This window comes from Xenopus laevis, chromosome 1S, assembly GCF_017654675.1.
Source record: "Xenopus laevis strain J_2021 chromosome 1S, Xenopus_laevis_v10.1, whole genome shotgun sequence".
Taxonomy (NCBI): Eukaryota; Metazoa; Chordata; class Amphibia; order Anura; family Pipidae; genus Xenopus; species Xenopus laevis.
Genome location: NC_054372.1, coordinates 90,639,998 through 90,660,443, shown reverse-complemented (window position 1 = coordinate 90,660,443; position 20,446 = coordinate 90,639,998). Strand labels below are relative to the sequence as shown.

The window sequence follows — 20,446 nt, the reverse complement described above, 5'->3', positions numbered from 1 at the left end:
ATTGTAATTGGATTACTTTACTTTTGAGTTGTGTACTACGGCGTATAACAAGCTGCATTAGGAGTTCTATGAAAAAACATAGCTTTTATTTGCATTTCATAGCTCAGAATCCCACACTTCAGTTCAAACACAAATTACCTGTGAGGGATTAAGGGTAAGGACACACGAGGAGATTCAGGGAGATTTTGTCACCTGGCTACTAATCGCCTGGTCTTTTGAGCAACTATCTCCCTGAACTGCCTTAGCGTTTTTCCCCATAGGCTACAATGAAAAGTTGCCTGCGTTAATGCACACACGGCGATGCGTTTTCAATAGTTGCCTGAAATTGCCTCATGAGGCAACTTTGGGCAACTATTGAAAACGCATCGCCGTGTGTGCATTAACGCAGGCAACTTTTCATTGTAGCCTATGGGGAAAAACGCTAAGGCAGTTCAGGGAGATAGTTGCTCAAAAGACCAGGCGATTAGTAGCCAGGTGACAAAATCTCCCTGAATCTCCTCGTGTGTCCTTACCCTAAAAGAGCACAGGAAGATCAAGACCTAAATACAATCTGTGAATGAGTTCAAAAGTGTTGTTGAATAGATAATAAAAGATTTAACTGGATACGTTTGTTTTCTGATGTATATTACTGAAAGAGAATGATCTTGTCAGATGCTAGTGTTTCTTAACCTCTGGTCTTTGAATCTGGCCAAGTCAGACCCAGTGCCTTCCTGTTATCCAAAAAGCACATGTCCCTGTCTTCTTTTACAAAATAGATTGTAGAGTAGATTGTATAGCCTAATAAATACTGCTTTAAATCTTTATTGAAAAGCATGTTTGAAGCCTTATGTCATGGCATGGTATTCTTCAGATTTTTTAAGCATTCTGTGTCCAAACTTTCTAAATTCAAACAGTACAGCTGATGCATTGCTGTGCGAAAATTAGTACTTTTCTGCTCCTGCTACTCAGTGTAGTCAGGAACACAGCAGTCCAACTTTCCCACTACAGGGCATATTTAAAACTCCACTGATCTCTTTTTACTTATATTAGATTCTTAGGGACATATTTATCAGTTGGTGAGATATGGGAGAGAGTGATATGTCCCTAAGAATCCTGTACAAGTGAATATAAAAAGGCAGAATTGTATTCAGGTTGTGGTGATCAATTTTCTTAATTCAATAAATACCCCCATAGTGGGAAAGTTGGACAAATATGCCCTTGTGTTAGCAAGCAATAAAAAATTATAGTGGAGAAGACCAGGAGCAGAAGGAAAAAGGTTGGAAGGTAGAAAAAGTGGCTTCAAAGTATTCATCCTGCTGTGTAGAAGTCAAAACACCATCAGTATGGGATACATGTATTCTGTAGTCACTTCTACTAGATTTTGCATCAGCATAAAGCTTTAAATGTTCAGCTTCTTTTCTTCCATGTGTGTGTAATATTACTGGAATAATATTCTACTTGATATCTGTGTGTTGTCACGTGTTCCACACGTGTTCCAACTATTTCTACTTTCTGCAACATATCTTGCTTCCTGTGACATCAATGACAGCAGTGTTTTTTAAACTGCTTATTCATAACTCACATAGCTGTACATTCACAGTCTGACCACACAAAGAGGCTGGTTCTCTAAACTTTCCTAAAAAGAAAAGGAAACACAAATATTACTCAGCTGCCAATCTATTACACTTTGATGTGCTCTAATACTTTGTTTACTTTGTTACTTTAAATACTTTGTCATGTTTACACAAGACTTTTAAAGTTCCAAATACCATTTTTGGTGTTTGTGTTGATTAATAAATGCAATTGTAAGGTAGTGGCACATGGGTGTTACTAGTTTTGTTTTGCTAAGGGAAAAGGATAAGAACTGTCTCTAAGAAAGGCACTCAGCTTTTTATAACTTGCAAGTGTGTAACTTTCTTTCTGTTGTGTTTTACCCCTATTTCTAAATAATTCCTTTCTGTTTATATATAATCTATTTTTGCTAGATTTTCCAGGTCAGGGGTGCCTGGACTTTAGAAATACGGGCTCTTTTCTGAGCAAGGTTAGCACATCATGGAATACCACCTCATGTGTTACATTGCCATAGAATATCACAATCAGTAACGGAACTAGGTGGGGGTGGGCCCTGGTGGGCCGTGCAGCTGCCCCCCCCCCGTCCGTGTGCATTTTATTTGTGGCTGCAGCCCACTCCAGCCGGCTGCAGCGAGCGCGATCTGCCAGGGGGGCCCTGCGGGGGTGCGGACCCTGGCCCAGTTGCACCCCCTGCTCCCCCGGTAGTTACGCCACTGATCATAATAGAGCATTAAAAGTAAAGAACACCCATTTCAAAAGTCAGTTTTATAAATCTAACAGGAAAGGGACCCCCTGACTTAAAGTGGCTATGCACGGCCAAATCTGTTCAATCTACAAGATTGACAGACAAGTAGATCTGGGCCTGATTTGGCCACCCACATTGTAGGCCAAAGTGGGCTGATCTGATTTGTGATCCATTTGGACTTATAGAGAGCAATTGGATGAGGACACAAACCTGCTGATATGTAGACAATTTTCAGCTAGATATGAAATGGGTGGGCCTGTCGTGGTACATGGGCAGATAAACTGCCAATTTGATCTGAAGGGTCCATTATATCTAAACTTGCATGGCTGCCTTTAGGGTAGGCTTCTAGAGTATATAATTAGGTGGTTGATTAAACAGTGATTTAACATGTGTATCAAGGTATGATCAGATTTCCTCACACAGCATCTACCAACAGGAATAAAGTAACTTTTTTTTCGAAAAATGTAAAGCATTTAAAAAAGCTTTAGCACTTACCGCCTCTCTCGAAGGGAGTGGAGCACCTGGTTAATGAGTGTGTGATGTCTATAGTCTGTCTGTCTACTTATTACCTTAACTAGTTCAGAAAGTGGCAGCTGTAGTTTCTCCACACCTATCCATCTTGCAGACATCTAGAAGGAGTGACAGTGTTGGATTTTACTGGTGAGAATGAAATATTTACCATAATTTATCAATTGTTATCATATACTTTTTAACCCCCTTGCATTTTTTTTGGGAGCAGATACATTGTTGTAAAATCAGGAAAATCTTTTAAAGCAACTTAAGTTTCAAATACTCAAAGGATATCAGCACATATATTAGTTTTTCTTTGAAATACACAGGGCTGTGCATTAACAATTATTTGATTTGAAGAAGTCTGACTACGGATTTGTTCCTAAAAGAGGTTGGGGTGTAGTTGAGTTTTTGTATTCAGGACAGCATCCAAAAATACCCTGCCATGTTATCTCCTACCACATATGGAAATGAATCCTTACATCTCCACTCTACCTAGTGCTTTAAGAAGTTGTTCACTTTTAAAGTAACTTTTAGTATGATGTAGAGCAGTGGTGTCCAAAAGGTAGATTGGGATCTACCAGCAAAAATGCTAACAATGCTTTTATAGATGTAAATCATCATGGGACAACATCACAAAAAGTAGACCTACAATAAAATTGTAGCCTCACCAAGCATTTGTTTTTTATATGGGGTCAATGACCCCCATTTGAAAGCTAAAAAGAGCCAGAAGTAGGCAAATCATTTAAAAAATATAAAAAGAAAAACATGAAGGTTAATTTAAATTCTGCTTAGAATTAGCCATTCTATAATATACTAAAAGGTGAACCATCCCATTTATGATGACTTAGAAGTTGCCATTCCTTTAAAACACTTTAATTTTTTGGTGTTATTGTTCCTTTAAGCCAATGATTCCACCTAAAATGATCTTGTAAGCTCTTCTTTTGTGATGGCCAGAATAGAAGTTTGCCCCTCATTTATCGGTCGTCAGGTCTTAACAATCAATATAATTTTTAGGTCAGAGTCCCACAATTTTATTTGGGCAGTGGGGTTTCCCCTTAAGTTTGTGAATAAGCCATTTTTCCATAAACCTATATTTTCTGTACCCCAGTGGGGCCCCTGCAGCTGCAAACTCTGCTTCCCTTTATAAATTTGTCTATGCTTATGGGAAAATGTGCTCACTGTGGTGTTCAGAGTGTTTCAAGTGACAAGGAAATAATTTGCGACAGTGAGAAAGGGACATTTACAATCTAGCAAAGTAAAGAAATTGTGTGTTTGCTTCAGAGACACTCCTACAGTTTATATAAAAAAAGCTGTTGTGTAGCCACGGGGCAGCCATTCAAGTTGAATTGGGCCAAAAAGGCTCATGTTTACACAGCAGATAACAGAAAAGCACTGTAGAATACAGTGTCTACTTTCTGAATAATGGCATTCATGGTTTCCAACAGGGCTATACAATGAAAACCTTTCTCATGCAAAGAAATTGTTTATTTTAGGAGCTGAATCAACAGATACAAACTTTACATGTAAAGAAACCTTTTCCCCTTTTTTTACTGTTTATGTTCCTTTCAGTTTTATTTATGGTGGGATCTAGGAAGAGTTTATTTCCGATGAGTTTCAGCATTGCTGGGGGTTAGGAAATGGGGCTATTGCCATTTTGTAGATGGATGTTGAAATTATTTAATTTCTCTATGCAGAGTTAATGAATGAAAGCATGATAATTGTTAGGTGTGTATTTGTACTCCTGCCTCTCTGCTATCTCTACTTGGATGTCGCAACGCTACCTTAAATTAAACCTCTCTAAAACAGAAATGGTTCTCCTTACTCCAACTAAAAATGGATAGTAAGAAGTATGTATGACAATAAGAGTCATAAGGACCGTATAACCCACCCAGGTCCCCCAATATCAGGAATTGACTCACTTACAAGTAACCTTTGCCATTTTCTAGATAATAATTTGTAACATTACTTTCCTATTTGAAGCATTCCACACGGGTTCTTACTATTTTGGAATAATCTGAGTGGAAACAAGGAGGGATTTGGTCCACTTAATATGAAAAATTCTGATATACAAGCATTATACATGATCAGGGATTAAGAGTTTTCTTGGTGAAGGCTTAAATAAAGGATAATCAATTCAAAGAGTTTATTGTGTAAGGTCAAAACCACTTGTTGCTCTCAGTAGACTGTTGCTTTCATTGGCCTCAAGGCAGGTGCTTATTTTTGAACTATTGGCTTGGAGAAAACTTTTGGTTTCATAAAAACAGGTGTACTGCCAAACTGAGCCTCTTGTAGGCTTTCAGTCCATTTAGGGGTTACTAAATAGGCATTCACGTAGCCATAGCCCTTATCTGGCACCCCCAGGAACGTTCTTCATGCTTGTGTTGCTCCCAAATTCTTGACTGTGAGCCAGTGACCCACAGGTAAAAAAAGGTTGGGGAACCCTTTGTAAGGAATTGGTTTAATTTTAGTCATAATTAGGTCAAGCTTAATAACACATTTTTCTTACAAGAATGTGGCACCACCATGGGGACAAGCTTTGCACCCAGATACAGATTCTTGTTCATGGCATTGTGTTCTCAATACCCATGAACTGAGCATGGGCCTTTTGCTGGCATTGCATTGATGATGTGATACTGAAATGGAATAGTAGTGAAGAGACTTTGTAAGAATTAGTAAATGACCAAAATTTGGAAGTTCCATTAAATTATAATACAGGTATGGAACTTGTTTAAAATGGTAGGCTCAGAAATAATACAGAAAAATTGATTACATAATATGCTTCCCTGATTTAAAATTATGCTGGATTTTAAACTATTTTTTCTGTTCCCCTGAAAAACATAAAATGGGGGTTCTACTGCAGTTTGGGGATAGAGCATCACAGCACATGTGGACAATACAGTTTTAAATTTCAGTAATGAGGCATGCTAAAGAATGACTGTGAGTAAGGGACAGAATTGCCCTTAAGAGAAGTTGATTACAGATGAAACGAACCAGCAGTGACATAATTATTTACCAGCACACTGTAGATGCTTCTAGCATAAAGGGGCACATTGACTAAAAAACTAATTGTGTTTTTTTATGAAAATTCACCAAAATACCAATTTGCCGCAAATTTGCTAATTTAATAAAAGGCGAGTAAGACAAATCACTAGCAAAAAACCTCAGCACTAGAGATCTTTCTCACCATTTCGCCAGGTAAATTTTTGTCTGGGGAAAATCCAGTAATTTATCCAAGTGTAAAAGTGACCCTTTTCACCAAAGTGTACTTTTGGCGAACTTCCATTATAAAGATAGAGCTGCCACTTTTAAATCGCAATCAACATTGCCCTTTCCATGCTAATTTTCTCCATTCTCTAGAGAGTTTTTCCCACTACTATTGTATGGGGAAATATACTAGTACATTTTCGCAGATAATTTACGCCAGGAGACAATTCACCAGATTTCAGAAATGAGGCGAACTTTGGTAAAGTAAGGTGAAAAGAAAATTGACACTTTAGAAAATGTGCCCCTAAGTGCGCTGGACTTTATAAGTGTGTCAGTGTGGTTTCATCTAATTTTGGTTAAATTAATCATTTAACCTCATGCAATATCTCACACTGAGTTGTAGATGCTTTGCATCTAAGAGGGCAGAACTGCACTGGGGTTAAACTGCAAATAGAATTTTCTATGATTGATTTCTTTGAATATTTGTGAGTACATGGCCTGACCCCTTTTACATGAGAAGATGGCATCATTTCACTCTGTGTATGATGATTATATTTATGGTAGTACTTGTCAGGGCCTAGCAGCTCAGATGACGGAGGAGCCTGGACCAAGGAGGAAGCACTAGGGTTAAATTCCAGTTCACGGTAGCCACAGAGTTCAAGCGTAGTCAAGATTCAGGCAGAAGTTCAGTAGGCAGGCAGAAAAGGATCTTTGGAGCTTATGACTAAGTGTCTACATTTTTAACTGTTATCTTTGGTCTGATTTCCAGTGTGCCCTAAACCTGCTATTGTTTCTAAGCAAAGGATCATTGTCAGGGTCATAGCGAGGGGTCAGAAATCCAAGAATCAATATTATAAGAATTAAGGAGCAGCCAGGAACATCAGTGAACGTGATCTATAATCGGCATTGAACCCATGACCTCTGCATCTTTTTATTTAAAATTTTGGCACCGTTTTCGACGAGATGACATCATGCGCCCGGTGCGGAAAACGAATCGGATCATTCCTGACAGTACTGAGGACAGTGCTGAGTAATTAATATATACATAACAGTAGCCTGTGAGAATCTACGCATGCGTCCTGTCCGGCGCAGGCGCGGGCGCGTTAATGCGCGCCGGCGTGTGACGCGGGACGCCGGCGACGGTCGCGGACGCAAAGGCGTCGGCGACGGTCGCGGGCGCAAGGACGTAAGCGGAAACGCCAGTGATGGAGGTGCTGGCGTCAGTTCCGCGACGTCAGCGCAATGACGCCGGTTTGGCGCCAAAGTATCAGTACTTAAACCAAATCCGGACTGTGATGCATTGCCTGGTTATTAGGTTATTTTGACTGAAACCCTAGCGTCTTTATACTATTGAATTCCTGTTGTTGACCCTTGCCTGTACCTGGACTACGATTTCTTCTGCCTGCCTCGACTCTTCGGCCTGTCTCATCGTTTACGAACCTCGCTGCCTGCCTTTGACCTCGGACCTCCTGACCACGACTCTGCTTAATCCTTTTGTACTTCGCTTGATCGTCTCATTGGCTACTCTCCACAACCCTGCTCCCTGTTCCACTCCAGGTGGGTAGCGGTTGTGTGAGGTGCTTGTGGGTTCAATATCTCCAGCTCCAGCTCCTTCTACGTCTGGATAATACCGGTAAGCCTGACAGTATAACCAGGCCAGATGGATCCAGCTGAAGGGGCTTCTCCGTTTGCTGTCCTAACCCAGCAGCTGTCGTCGCTCACGCAAGCGGTCCGGGAGCTGCAAAGTGGCTATGCTCAGCTACAAGAGCATATCAGAGCTCATCCGCCAGCTGTACTCCCTTCCACGTCTGCTGCCACTCCTCCTGCTCCAACAGAGGTCCAGGTCATCACCTCCGAAATCTCTGAGCCAAAAATAGCGTTTCCTGAGAAGTTTGCCGGTGACCGAAAGATGTTCCGGAATTTCAGGAGCAACTGTAAGCTGCTGTTCTCACTAAAACCCCACACTTACCCTACTGAGCAAACCTGGGTTGGGGTTATTATTTCTTTCCTTACGGGAGAACCACAGACTTGGGCCTTTCATCTCATGGATCGCCACAGTCCCGTGTTGGCCACAGTGGATTCATTCTTTGACGCAATGGCGGTCATTTTTGATGATCCTCACCGAACCACTACCGCCGAGGCCGCCTTGCGTGCCCTGAAGCAAGGGGTCCGCCCTGCGGAAGACTACACACTGGAGTTCCGGCAATGGGCGGATGATACTGAATGGAACCCTGCAGCACTAAAAAATCAGTATCGCTTTGGGCTTTCATCCGAACTGAAGAATGAGTTAGCCCGTACTGGCATCCCTGACAGTTTGGAGGACCTCATCCTCCTTTCTATCCAACTTGCTCAGAGGCTCAGGGAACGTAGAGAGGAAGAAAGGGCGGAGAAAGCGGGCCTTCCACCTCAAACTTGGATGTTACCATCTGCTCCTCCTCCGGTCCGAATGCCTTCCACCTTTCCTCCAGCTATGCCTCCACCCGTCTTCAGTACAGCTCCAGAGCCCATGCAGATCGGTGCCATTAGATCTGCTTTAACTCCTGAGGAGCGTATCAGGCGCCGCAGACTGAACCTCTGCCTTTACTGTGGACAAGCAGGCCATTTGCTTCGGGGTTGTCCGATCCGCCCAACGGGTAAGAAGTTGCTCGAAAAAGACTTTACCTCCTGCCATGTTCCTGTGCCTCTCCTGACAGTTTCTTTGTCTTTGCAGTGGGGAGACCAACAGGTAGATCTCCAAGCAATCCTTGACTCTGGGGCCAGTGGGTGTTTTCTGGACAATAAAGTAGCACTACAATTCCAGATACCGCTCCAGACCAAGAAGAATCCCGTAGCTCTCCGTGTGGCTGATGGTTCTCTGATTACCTCAGGTCCTGTGGTGCAAGAGACTGTTTCTCTTTTTGTTTTGCTGAATAAAAGGCATGCTGAAGTCATGAACTTTGATGTGGTCTCTTCTCCTTTATTCCCCGTTATCCTGGGATTACCCTGGTTGCAGAAACACAACCCATCTATCAACTGGGCTACCGGTGAAGTAAAGTTTCTTTCGAATTTTTGTTCCTCTCGATGTATTTCCTCTTCAAAAAGAGTCTGTTCTTTATCACCTGCCTCTGAAATCCATGAACTTCTTCCTCAGGTTTATTGGGAATTTTCGGACGTTTTCAATAAAAGAGGGGCTGACAAGTTACCTCCTCATCGTATTTATGATTGCCCTATTAATCTTCTTCCTGGGGCCCAGATTCCTTTTGGACGAGTTTATCCTTTATCCGAGTCTGAACTTGTGGAACTTCGCTCTTATTTAGATGAGAATTTGGCTAAAGGGTTCATTAGACAATCTTCTTCTCCAGCAGGAGCCGGGATTTTCTTTGTTGAGAAGAAGGATCATTCATTAAGGTCATGCATAGACTATCGGGATTTGAACAAAATCACAGTCAAAAATCGTTACCCACTTCCTCTCATTCCTGAACTATTTCAACGTTTGGCGGAGGCTAAGATCTTTTCTAAACTGGATCTCCGGGGCGCTTACAATCTGGTCAGAATAAGAGAGGGCGATGAATGGAAGACGGCCTTTCGTACTCGTTACGGGCATTTTGAATATCTGGTCATGCCCTTCGGTCTCTGCAACGCTCCTGCAACGTTTCAGCATTTTGTTAATGATGTTTTCAGAGACTTCCTTGATATATTTGTCATCATTTATTTAGATGATATTCTTGTTTTTTCGAATTCTTTGGAAGAACACAGATTACACTTAAAGAGGGTCCTGGCTCATCTGCGCACTCATCAGCTGTATGCTAAGATCGAGAAATGTGTGTTTGAACAATCATCTGTGGACTTTTTGGGTTTCTTCATTTCTCCTCAGGGTATCCAGATGGACTCCAGGAAGATTTCTGCAATTCTTAACTGGCCAATTCCGTCTTCTAAAAAGGCCGTTCAACGTTTTATTGGCTTTGCAAATTTTTATAGAAAATTTATAAAGAATTTTTCCCAAGTTATCCTCCCAATCACTGAGTTGACTCGCAATAATCAAAAGTTTGTTTGGTCCACACAGGCTCAGGAGGCTTTTGAGAAACTGAAGTCACTCTTCACTTCGGGCCCAATTCTTCACCATCCGGATGTCTCCCTTCCTTTTATTCTGGAGGTAGACGCATCAGAACTTGCGGTGGGTGCTGTGTTGTCCCAGAGAACTGGGTTTCAAGAGGATCTTCATCCTGTTGCTTTTTTTTCTCGTAAATTGGCCAAGAGTGAATGCAATTATGATGTAGCTGACCGTGAATTACTCGCCATCAAACTGGCACTTGAAGAGTGGAGGTATCTTCTTGAAAGGTCTAAACATCCGATTCTAATCTTTACTGATCATAGGAATCTGGAGTATTTACGTTCGGCTAAGAGGCTGAGACCTAGACAAGCAAGGTGGGCTTTATTTTTCATGAGATTTAATTTTCATCTTACATACCGACCTGGGTCTAAGAATGTTAAAGCAGATGCTTTATCCCGAATGTTCTCTTCTGAAGACGAGGTTCCTTTGGCTCCTGAGACGATTTTAAACTCTAACAACTTCCTCCTGTTACAGTCTACCCTGGTAGATGGAATTAAAGACGCTTCCATAAACATCTCTGAACCATCATTAGTTTCCAAGGACGGTCTTCTTCTTCATCAAGGTAAGATTTTTGTTCCAGAACAGATGCGTTTAGAGGTCCTTAAGAATATTCATGATTCCAAATTGGCGGGTCATCCAGGTATCAAGAAAACCATTATCTTGGCTAAGAGATTATTCTGGTGGCCTGGGATGGCTAAAGACTGTTTTAAATTTGTTGCATCATGTGAAGTTTGCTCTAGATCCAAGGACTCTCATTCTAGGCCTATTGGTCTTCTTCAACCTCTGCCAGTGCCTTCCCGTCCATGGGGATCAGTTTCTTTGGACTTTATTTCTGATTTACCATTGTCCTGTGATTGTTCCACCATTGCTGTTTTTGTTGACCGTTTAACTAAGATGGCTCATTTTAAGTCTTTACCAAACCTTCCTTCTGCTTCTGAGACCGCTGATACTTTCATTAAAGAAGTGGTAAGGCTCCATGGTCTTCCAGATGAGGTGGTGTCGGATCGGGGACCGCAATTCACATCACAGTTTTGGAAATCGTTGTGTGGAGCACTCAAGATTTCAGTATCCCTTTCCTCCGCCTTTCACCCTCAGTCCAATGGCCAGACTGAGCGAACTAACCAAACTCTCGAGCAATATCTGAGATGTTATTCTTCGTACCTCCAAGACGATTGGGTGAATCTTCTTCCTCTTGCAGAATTTGCTTATAATAATTCCCACCATTCTTCAATCAATCAGTCCCCTTTCTTCGCAAACTATGGTCTTCATCCAGTAACTTTTCCCTCTGCCATTGTATTTGATATTTTAGTTCCTGCTGTCAAGGACCGATTAACTTTTCTATCCAATAATTTTCAAAAACTTCAAGAAAACATGAAGAAGGCTCAACAAAATTTCAAGATTTATGCCGATCGGAGGCGGAGAGGTGACCCAGAGTTCAAGGTGGGTGACTGTGTTTGGTTATCAACTGTTAACCTTAAGCTTTCTTGTCCCAGTAGGAAGTTGGGTCAACGTTTCTTGGGTCCCTTTCCTATTATTCGTCAAGTCAATCCTGTGGCTTTTCAGCTTAAGCTTCCAGCATCCTGGCACATCCATCCTGTGTTTCATGCTGCACTTCTGAAACCAGCCTCAACGTTCCGGTTTCCTGGGCGTTCGACTCCTCCTCCGCTTCCTGTGGTGGTCGATGGTCAAGAAGAATTTGAGGTTGAGGAGATCCTGGATTCCAGATTAAGAGGCAAGCGTCTTCAGTATCTGGTGAGGTGGAAGGGTTACGGTCCGGAAGAGAATTCTTGGGAACCAGCGTCTAACATCCACGCTCCGGAGTTGCTGAAAAAATTCCATGGAACTTACCCTGGTAAGCCTTCTGGTTGTCGCGTCCTGAGGCCGCTCCTTGATGGGGGGCAATGTGAGAATCTACGCATGCGTCCTGTCCGGCGCAGGCGCGTTAATGCGCACCGGCTTGTGACGCGGGACGCCGGCGACGTTCGCGGACGCGAAGGCGTCGGCGACGGTCGCGGGCGCAAGGACGTAAGCGGAAACGCCAGTGATGGACGTGCTGGCGTCAGTTCCGCGACGTCAGCGCAATGACGCCGGTTTGGCGCCAAAGTATCAGTACTTAAACCAAATCCGGACTGTGATGCATTGCCTGGTTATTAGGTTATTTTGACTGAAACCCTAGCATCTTTATACTATTGAATTCCTCGCTGCCTGCCTTTGACCTTGGACCTCCTGACCACGACTCTGCTTAATCCTTTTGTACTTCGCTTGATCGTCTCATTGGCTACTCTCCACAACCCTGCTCCCTGTTCCACTCCAGGTGGGTAGCGGTTGTGTGAGGCGCTTGTGGGTTCAATATCTTCAGCTCCAGCTCCTTCTACGTCTGGATAATACCGGTAAGCCTGACAGTAGCCCACAAGATGTAGAAAAATGTATTTTGTAAGTACATTGGTTCAAGTGTACAAGGTGTGTGTGGAGTAATTTGCTGCTTTTAAAAATGGCTTAGGAGCACTTAAGTCACCAAATAAATATTGTCTAATTAATATTCAGGAAGAGAGTGGCCTGCCAGAATTCAATGGAAAAGTGTGTGTCATACTCTGCCTGCCCTATGATCCGTGTGTGTCTTAAGGTCCCCATACATGGATAGATCCGCTCGTTTGGCGATGTCGCCAAACGAGCGGATCTCCCTCCGATATGCCCACCTTGAGGTGGGCAATATCGGGCAGATCCGATCGTGGGCCCTAGGGCCCAACGATCGGATCCTAGCATTCTCAAACGGGCGGTCGGATCGCGGGACCGCATCAACGAACAGATGCGGCCGCGATCCGACGGGATTTTTAAACCCATCCGATCGAGATCTGGCCGACTTTCGGCCAGATCTCGATCGGGGAAGCCCGTCGGGGGCCCCCATACACGGGCCAATAAGCTGCCGACACAGTCTGTTGGCAGCTTTTATCGGCCCGTGTATGGCCACCTTTACTCTGCCTGTCCTATTATGTACCCTCTGAGACATGAGACTGTAGGGTTTGTTATGGGGGTTTGTTAGCATTTGGAAATTGTTGTTAGGGACCCCTAAGATGCTGTGTTATCCACAGGGGAGGAGGTGGCATATGGGGTTTAAGGGTATGTTTATGGTATATTTAAGGGTATCACTTACAGTACATTTTTTACAGTGATGAGTGATATCCCTGCAGTGAGCACCAACCATTTGGTTTTTTGGTTTTGTTACCACCATTAATGCAGACATGGTCACAAAAGTTATTGTGATAACATGGGTGTGGTTTAAATGGGTGTGGTTTAAAAGTTGGAGTGATCAACACTGGCTTCCATTATCAGCCCTCCACCACGTAGGCCAGAAAAATTCCGGCTCTCTGTACCACAGAAGTTGGACAAAACTGCACTAGATTAAATAAACACTATATAGGAATAGTTTCAACAAAGGGCTGTACCTGATAAGTCCAGGGTCAGATTTGTAAATGGTGCACCCCTAAACTGCAAGTAGATTTCTTTTATATGTTGAGAGCTTTTGGTCACATTAATTTGAGGATCATGGTTTGGTTTGGCTGTGCATGCAGATTAAATCTTAAAATTTAAGATTTTTTTTGTGGGGGGGCTCAGTTGCGCATCATTACACCACTGCTTATATTGGATAACTTGAAATAATTGTTACTGTAAAAAAATAACATGAATTGAGTGAAGTGACATTGGTCCGGTTTGAACCTAAATACAAGTGCCCTTGCAAGTGAGTAAATAATTGTTCAGGGCTACTTACATTTCTTTGTTGTACCTGCTTTTCTGGCATCTTCTTCATTGGTTCTTGACTTACAATAAGTTTGGGGAAGCAAACTGGAGGCAACATCCCTGATTTGTCTTCAGGATGACATGTTATAGTCCCATTATTAGATACCGATGCTAAATTCATCCTAGCCAGTTTCACTGGAGCGTCTAAGTGCTCAACTTGGCTTTGTGCGATTGGTGGTAGATAGATTCTGAACTCCTCTGATGCAGTGCCCTGGGATGAAGATAATATTTCTTGCTGTTCTTTCACTGCCTCTTGCTGCTCTGATGTTTTAGCCCATACAAGTGGAGGCTCATCACTAGAACTATTGTATTCTTCCTCGCATGTGTTCAGGACCTGTCCCAGAGCAGGTCGAAGGTCTACAACTATTTTCTGTATTGTACGTTCTTCAGGATGTAAGGCAGTTATTGGCTTAAGGAGTATCTTGGATGGGTACCTGTAGTGATGGTTCTGCAAAATTAATACAGCAACTAAATTACTAGACTATGGAGTTCAAGGTGTGTAATAAAAGAGATTTGAATTTTGTGCAAAGCCATTTATCCAAAATGTTCCTGCCTTTAAAGGGAAGTATATTTACTGGTAATCACATGACTTGGACCTGCACAACTGCCTTCTTGTCTAGAAATACAAAAACATGAAAGCATGCATTTTTTGGCCGATATCCACTCTGTGTAGCTGCAATCAGGCTGACACGTTGTCTCTCAATGGGTCTACACACAGGAGCAGATACCGATTCGCTCCACCGGTTTACAAAACAGAAAGAGAGAAGCAGACTATACACCCCGTGTGACTTAAGGCTGATGGCAGGAGGGGATATTCCTCAGCTTTTCTCCATCTGCTTTTTCTTTGCAGTCAGAGAAACGCTGATGCACTCCCATCCACTCCTCTGTGTATCAGTACTGCAGGCATGGTGTCAAACTGTGTACAGACATACGAAGTGGATTTTAGTGTGCAAATGTGAAATTATGCATATTCATGCCAAAATCCACGGCCTGTGTACCCAGGCCAACATCTGTCAGTGCAAATACACAGAGGCGCAGTTAGGAGTTCATTGGCTTTTCTCCGCCTGCATTTTCCCCATGTGCCATTATACTTATTTTCAAAGGCTTATCATAAAGGTTAACTTTCAGACATTATTTCATAGCAGCATACCTGTATAATAAATAATAGATACTTAACAGGAGTTAATCATAGAAAAAACAAGAGAGGCCAAACAAATTAAAAAGCAGCCCTGTCATGTCCAGACCACTGACTTAGGGCTATGGTACATTCAGTGATTAACCTGAATGTCGTCCACAATTAATACTAGTACATGCAGCCATGACAAATGCTGGGGCAAAGTGACTTATCAGTTGTTGCCACAGGTATGGGAATGTTAAAAGTAAACGTATATGAGAGCCATACATGACCCCAAAATGCAAACCTAAATTAATATATACTATAGATCACAAAATTGATTAAAAATTGATTTAAAATTTTACTTTTGTTAGACTTGGAATACTCCCACAACCCACTTTGTATTTGAGCAGAGCTGTTCTGCAGAAAGACAACCCAAACTTCTAGTGTTTTTTTTACCCCTCCACCAGGCATTACAACAACATTAAAGTGGTCTAATGTCTTTAATAACGGGTGGTGATATTGAAGTTATCTCCCCTTTATAATAACAGGACTGCATTAGCATATTAGCAAATGCTTTGTTCAGAAAACACTTTTCCCAAAAAATGCAACTGGGTATTCACAGTTTTTTTTATAAATTTTTTTTAAAAGTGTTGGCTTAATTCATAGCAGTTTTCATGCCTTGCACGGCTACAAAAATCCAATTATTAGTGATGGTTAGAAAGCTGGCCTTGGAAGATCCATTCTCTGTCAATGTGCCACCAGTATATATATTCTATTGACAATTCATACATTCTGCTGTAGAGCTATACATACTGTTGGTGGAACATGCACTGAGGGTAAATTGCATATACAGTAGATAGTACCATATAGCTGTGTATACAGTACTGAGTGTGTAGTACATGAATGATCAGTATGCTGCATAATGGAGCACATACTGTTTTTTACTTTTTTTTAATTAAAATACCTATACAGTACCTGGTGTACTCCCTAGTCCCACTGTTATGGATATACATCCAAGCCAGAATGTGTGGGGGATTGGACAAGTGTCAGGAACAGTCTAATATATAACTGCAAACAGAAGTAATTGTAGTGGTCTCCCTATGCACAATGCATAGTGGATTTATGCTGACAAAATATATGTGAAAAAACACAGGTAAATATTTTTTTTTTTTTTAAAAACATTGATATACGCATGATTGTGTACTAAAAATTACTCAATAAAAACAACATAACATAGTATGCTCTGGCAATGCAAACGTGTTTCATTGTTGATCTGCTTATTGGATCATCTCTACCATTTTGTAAGACCTCTGAAATCCTGGTCTTAAAAAATAGGTGCAAAGTCTTAATCAAATTATATTAAATAGCTTTATCTGTAATTTTGTTTTTAGCTGTAGCGTGTATATTTCCTTGTTAGTCTCTAAAAGGAGTGAAGTTACTGCTTTGAAGAATTTATCGATTTCTAAATCTGATTATGACAAAGGGATGGCTACACTGCTTTCAGTTCAAGTGGTAAAGTGTCAATTAGACTCTAAAGACAAATAGAGATGCAGGTATATGGAATATATGTAGTTTTTAAAGACATGAATATGAGCAGCTAATGATTCCGATTTTCATAGAGAAACTGTAAGGGGAAGTTCAAGGATGGGTAGTTCCAGGAAAGTTTAAGGGGTCTTCTGGTGTCTAGTTCCAGTTGTGAAAATGCTATGTGAATCTTAACCTTTCTGCTAATTATCAGACATTAATTATATTTAATTCACATCTTACCTGAAATGAACTGTGAATGTCAGAGGAACCTATTGGCTGAAAGTCACCTGGGCGGGAGACAGGTTAGTGAAATATTTGATTATTTATTGCTGTCTTTTCATGCACATGAAATCATTATTAGATAGAAACACCATTTATTTGAGGGCATATGAGGAGTATTGTATAAATAAACTAGGTCAGATATCCCCTACAATTTTAGTACTGCGCTGGGGATTGTTGGAGCTGGTGAGAACCAGTGGGATGATAATTGTACAGCAGGTAATATCTCTAAAGTACCCTTGCTCATTTATCTTTTGGTCTTGCCTTTGTGTGAAGGAGCTAGAAAATTGAAATTAATAATATGTATTAGATTCAGTGTAGTCTCAATCAATTGCCATATTGTATGCAGTAAGTTTCTACATTTCCTTTTCTAGACAGCTATTGCAATGCATAATTTACACAAGTACAAGTACAAAAGAATCTATGTGTACATTATTTCTGTGTAGAGCCTTGATCATTAGTCAAAACTGGGCCCTATGAATTGCATGCTGAAGCCACCCAATCCAATCCAATCTGCATTGAAACAGGGTGCTTGAGTAGGGTGCCCCGTTGTGTTTTGACTTGAGTGCTACTTTATGACACCACCAAGAAATCTGAAGAAATCTGATGTTTTTAGAATACCAAGGAGTGTATGATCATTGCTTCTCAACAGTTGCTCAAAGCTTGCAGAGCATGTGAGTGCCGTTGACACTCAAAATATAATATATTTTTTCTCCTTTGAGCTTGGGAGTGGGTAACCCAATAAGCTGAAGGACAGTGTAAAAAGTGTAAAAAGTTCCCAAAGTCAATGTCATTTTTGGGACAGTGCAAGGAGAAGTGTTGCAGGCTCTTGAATTGTGGCCTCTCCACAATCCATGCCTGATCTTATTTTCATGAATATTACTAAACAATATTACTCCCCATGGGTGTAAAATACAGTCATTTTGTGCATCCTTATTGCATACCTACTCATCGTGTAAAACAAACCTTTATGTTGTTCCATTACTTGGAAATTTGAGCACGGTAAACAATTATGCCATTCTTTCTCCTGAGCATTGGTCACTTTCCTCATCATGTGATGTCTTTGTAATGTCACCTGCTGGACAAGGTGTCATATGTTAAACTAATTAAACTAAACCAATGCAATGCAATGCAGTGAAAAATAAAGGCTCTATACCATTCCAGCTGCTGGCCTGCTTAATCAGCTGGCTGCTGCATCATTGATATGGTTGAGTGCTTTTCCTTGTTTGATTTGTATGTATTTTTTATTTATATAGCACTAGTTATGTACGCAGCACTGTTCTATGTATACATTGTAGCCTAATATTGCTTCTAGATGTTATCCAGCCTTTAGTGTACTTTAATTTATTGGGGCTTAAAGTCTTTCCTGCTTTTCTCACTAAAACTCTAAAGTAAATGTTAAGTGTAACATTTACATATGTGTGCGCACAGCTGAGGTGGAACAGGACCTAGGGCACACTTCCAGCTTGGCCCAGCATTGAGGTGCACAGTAAGCAATACCTACAATGCAAAGAATTGTAAAAGCCGGCTAAAATGTAAATCGCCTGGGGGCAGGCACGCGGAGCACTTCGTTTTCGCTCGAAGTTTCCTTGTGAGGCAATTACAGGCAACTTAGGAGGGAGGACTATTTAGGGTACTGGGTAGGGGGTTTTATTAGTGGGGGGTTGAGTTCTTCTTTAAGTGTTAGTTCTAAAGTTTAGGAAATGTGATATGAGGTGTTTTCACTGCTGCTGCTGTCCAGTGGACAACAGAATGACCATTTGCCTTACCAGCTGTAAAAATTAAATTGTTGAATACTCTGTATTTGGGGACATTCTAAAGACAGACTCTATCTTGACTACAAAGGTCTAAATTACTGCTAGGAGGAAATGACCAACTACTGTCAATTCAGGAATATCTAAACTATGTATGGCCAGGGCCAGAACTAGGGGTAGGCAGAGTAGGAACATGGCTATGATGCAAAGCTGGGGGTGCCAGGCACATACCTTCTAATAAGTGGCACCACAGGCCAGGTTGCCTAGGGTGCCCAAGTAATAGAATTGCCTTTAAAAATAAACATAGTGGGGTTCATTTATAAACAGTTCGCAAATTTGCACCTGGGCAGTAACCCATGGAGACCAATCAGTGATTAGTTTTTTTCAGCCAGCTGCAGTTTGAATAGTGAAAGTAATCATCTGATTGGTTGCCATGGGTTACTGCTCAGGTGCAAATGTGCCCACTGTTTATAAATGAACCCCATTGTCTCATTAGAACACTGACATTATAAATATTCTATTTGTCATCAGTTTTCAAAAAGTGATACACAATAATGGACATTGAACCCCCCCCCCCCACACACACACATACTATTGCTTTGAAATTATATCCCCCCCAAGGGGGGATTCTGTCCAGTGTGGTAGTGAGCATGGTGATGGTGAGCATGGGAGACTTAACTTGACCATATATAAAATAGTTAGTGATTTAGGGTCAGGCACAGGGGAAGGGGGCAACATCTGGGGGAGCACTTGATGCAGTTGGGAATTTGGACCAAGTGGTCTCTTTTTCTGAAGTGTTATGGCTGACAGTTGAAAATTCCCAAACTACAATTTAAATTAAATAAAGGAGATATTTAGCCCTGTAGTGGTTACTAGAGAATGTCCACTAGCTAATTGATGGTAGCATCCATGACATGGGTTTTTTTACTGAAGAAGTCCTTTTTTTTTCCCCTTTTATACAACAATACAGATAAAGTAAAGGTTTATTACTGAGTGGCCTGTCCAAAAGGGATAATCCAGTACAGATCTGATGCAGTCTCATGTTATTGCAAGATCTTACATACTGTGTGGCAATCTGGATGGGTCAGTGGAAGAAAAAATTACCAGTCATGCCTGGCAGTTTTCCACTGTCAGGGATTATTGGCTGTGCTATGTATAGGATGATGATAAATATCTTTATCTGATATTAAACACCTATCTATGGGACATGTTATCAATGTACAGTTACAGTTCATAACTGACTTCCAATGAACATACAGCATAATATACAGATGCTCCTGACAGCCAACACTGAGGATAAGATGGATGTACTGTTTAGTGACAGCACGTTGTCTGCATATTTCTGCAGAGAGAATAAACATACAGTGAGCCAGGCTCCCCAGTAACAGAAACTATGTTTGCACCACTGCTGCACAGCATCCTGATGCCCACCACCCACAGCACTGAAAGTTTCACTTGATAATAACAGACCCAGTGCTTGCACCCCCACTTATTGTGCCCCATTGACTTACCATGTAAAACAGCGTCCCTTACAGACAAATCTGCACCATGGAAATTATAAACTCTAAGCGTCCTGTCATAGTATAGAACAGGAACCAAGCAACAATAACAGAGCAGAACAAATAGAGGAAGGTATGAAGCAACACCCATTATATTCAGCTTCACAAAAGGTAAAGTTACTGCTCTCATAGGATTTCATTCAATATTAGAGAGCAGTTCTTGCACAACTCATGTTCAGGAACATTCTGTACAAGTAAAGTACTTTGGAAAATCAAAGGAGCAAAGTAACCTATTTGGGTTCTGATTGGTTGCAATAGGCTACTCTACTGCAATGATGCAAAGTTTTTGTGAGGATTAAAGTCCTTAATACT

The 20,446-nt window shown here is 41.4% G+C and overlaps 1 protein-coding gene across 1 annotated transcript; it reads right to left on the bottom strand.

Moving 5' to 3' along the window:
* Positions 1-856: 856 nt before the first annotated feature.
* Positions 857-17,905, bottom strand: LOC121399367. Its single transcript, XM_041579900.1, has 5 exons — positions 17,788-17,905; positions 16,783-16,829; positions 13,870-14,346; positions 2,792-2,925; positions 857-1,615 (listed from the first exon to the last, which is right to left on the bottom strand). The coding sequence occupies exons 1-5, from the start codon at positions 17,873-17,875 to the stop codon at positions 1,606-1,608; spliced, it is 756 nt and encodes a 251-aa protein (XP_041435834.1). The 5' UTR covers positions 17,876-17,905; the 3' UTR covers positions 857-1,605.
* Between the last annotated feature and the right edge of the window lie 2,541 nt (positions 17,906-20,446).

Bases quoted from the DNA above. Each gene is read 5' to 3' on its own strand.
- LOC121399367 (XM_041579900.1), bottom strand. From the start codon at position 17,875: ATGATGAGGAAAGTGACCAATGCTCAGGAGAAAGAATGGCATAATTGT. The intron at 14,347-16,782 runs GTAAGATGTGAA...TTAATTTTGCAG, and splicing joins ACATTCACAGTTCATTTCAG to AACCATCACTACAGGTACCC. The intron at 2,926-13,869 runs GTAAGTAGCCCT...CACTCCTTCTAG, and splicing joins AGCAGGTACAACAAAGAAAT to ATGTCTGCAAGATGGATAGG.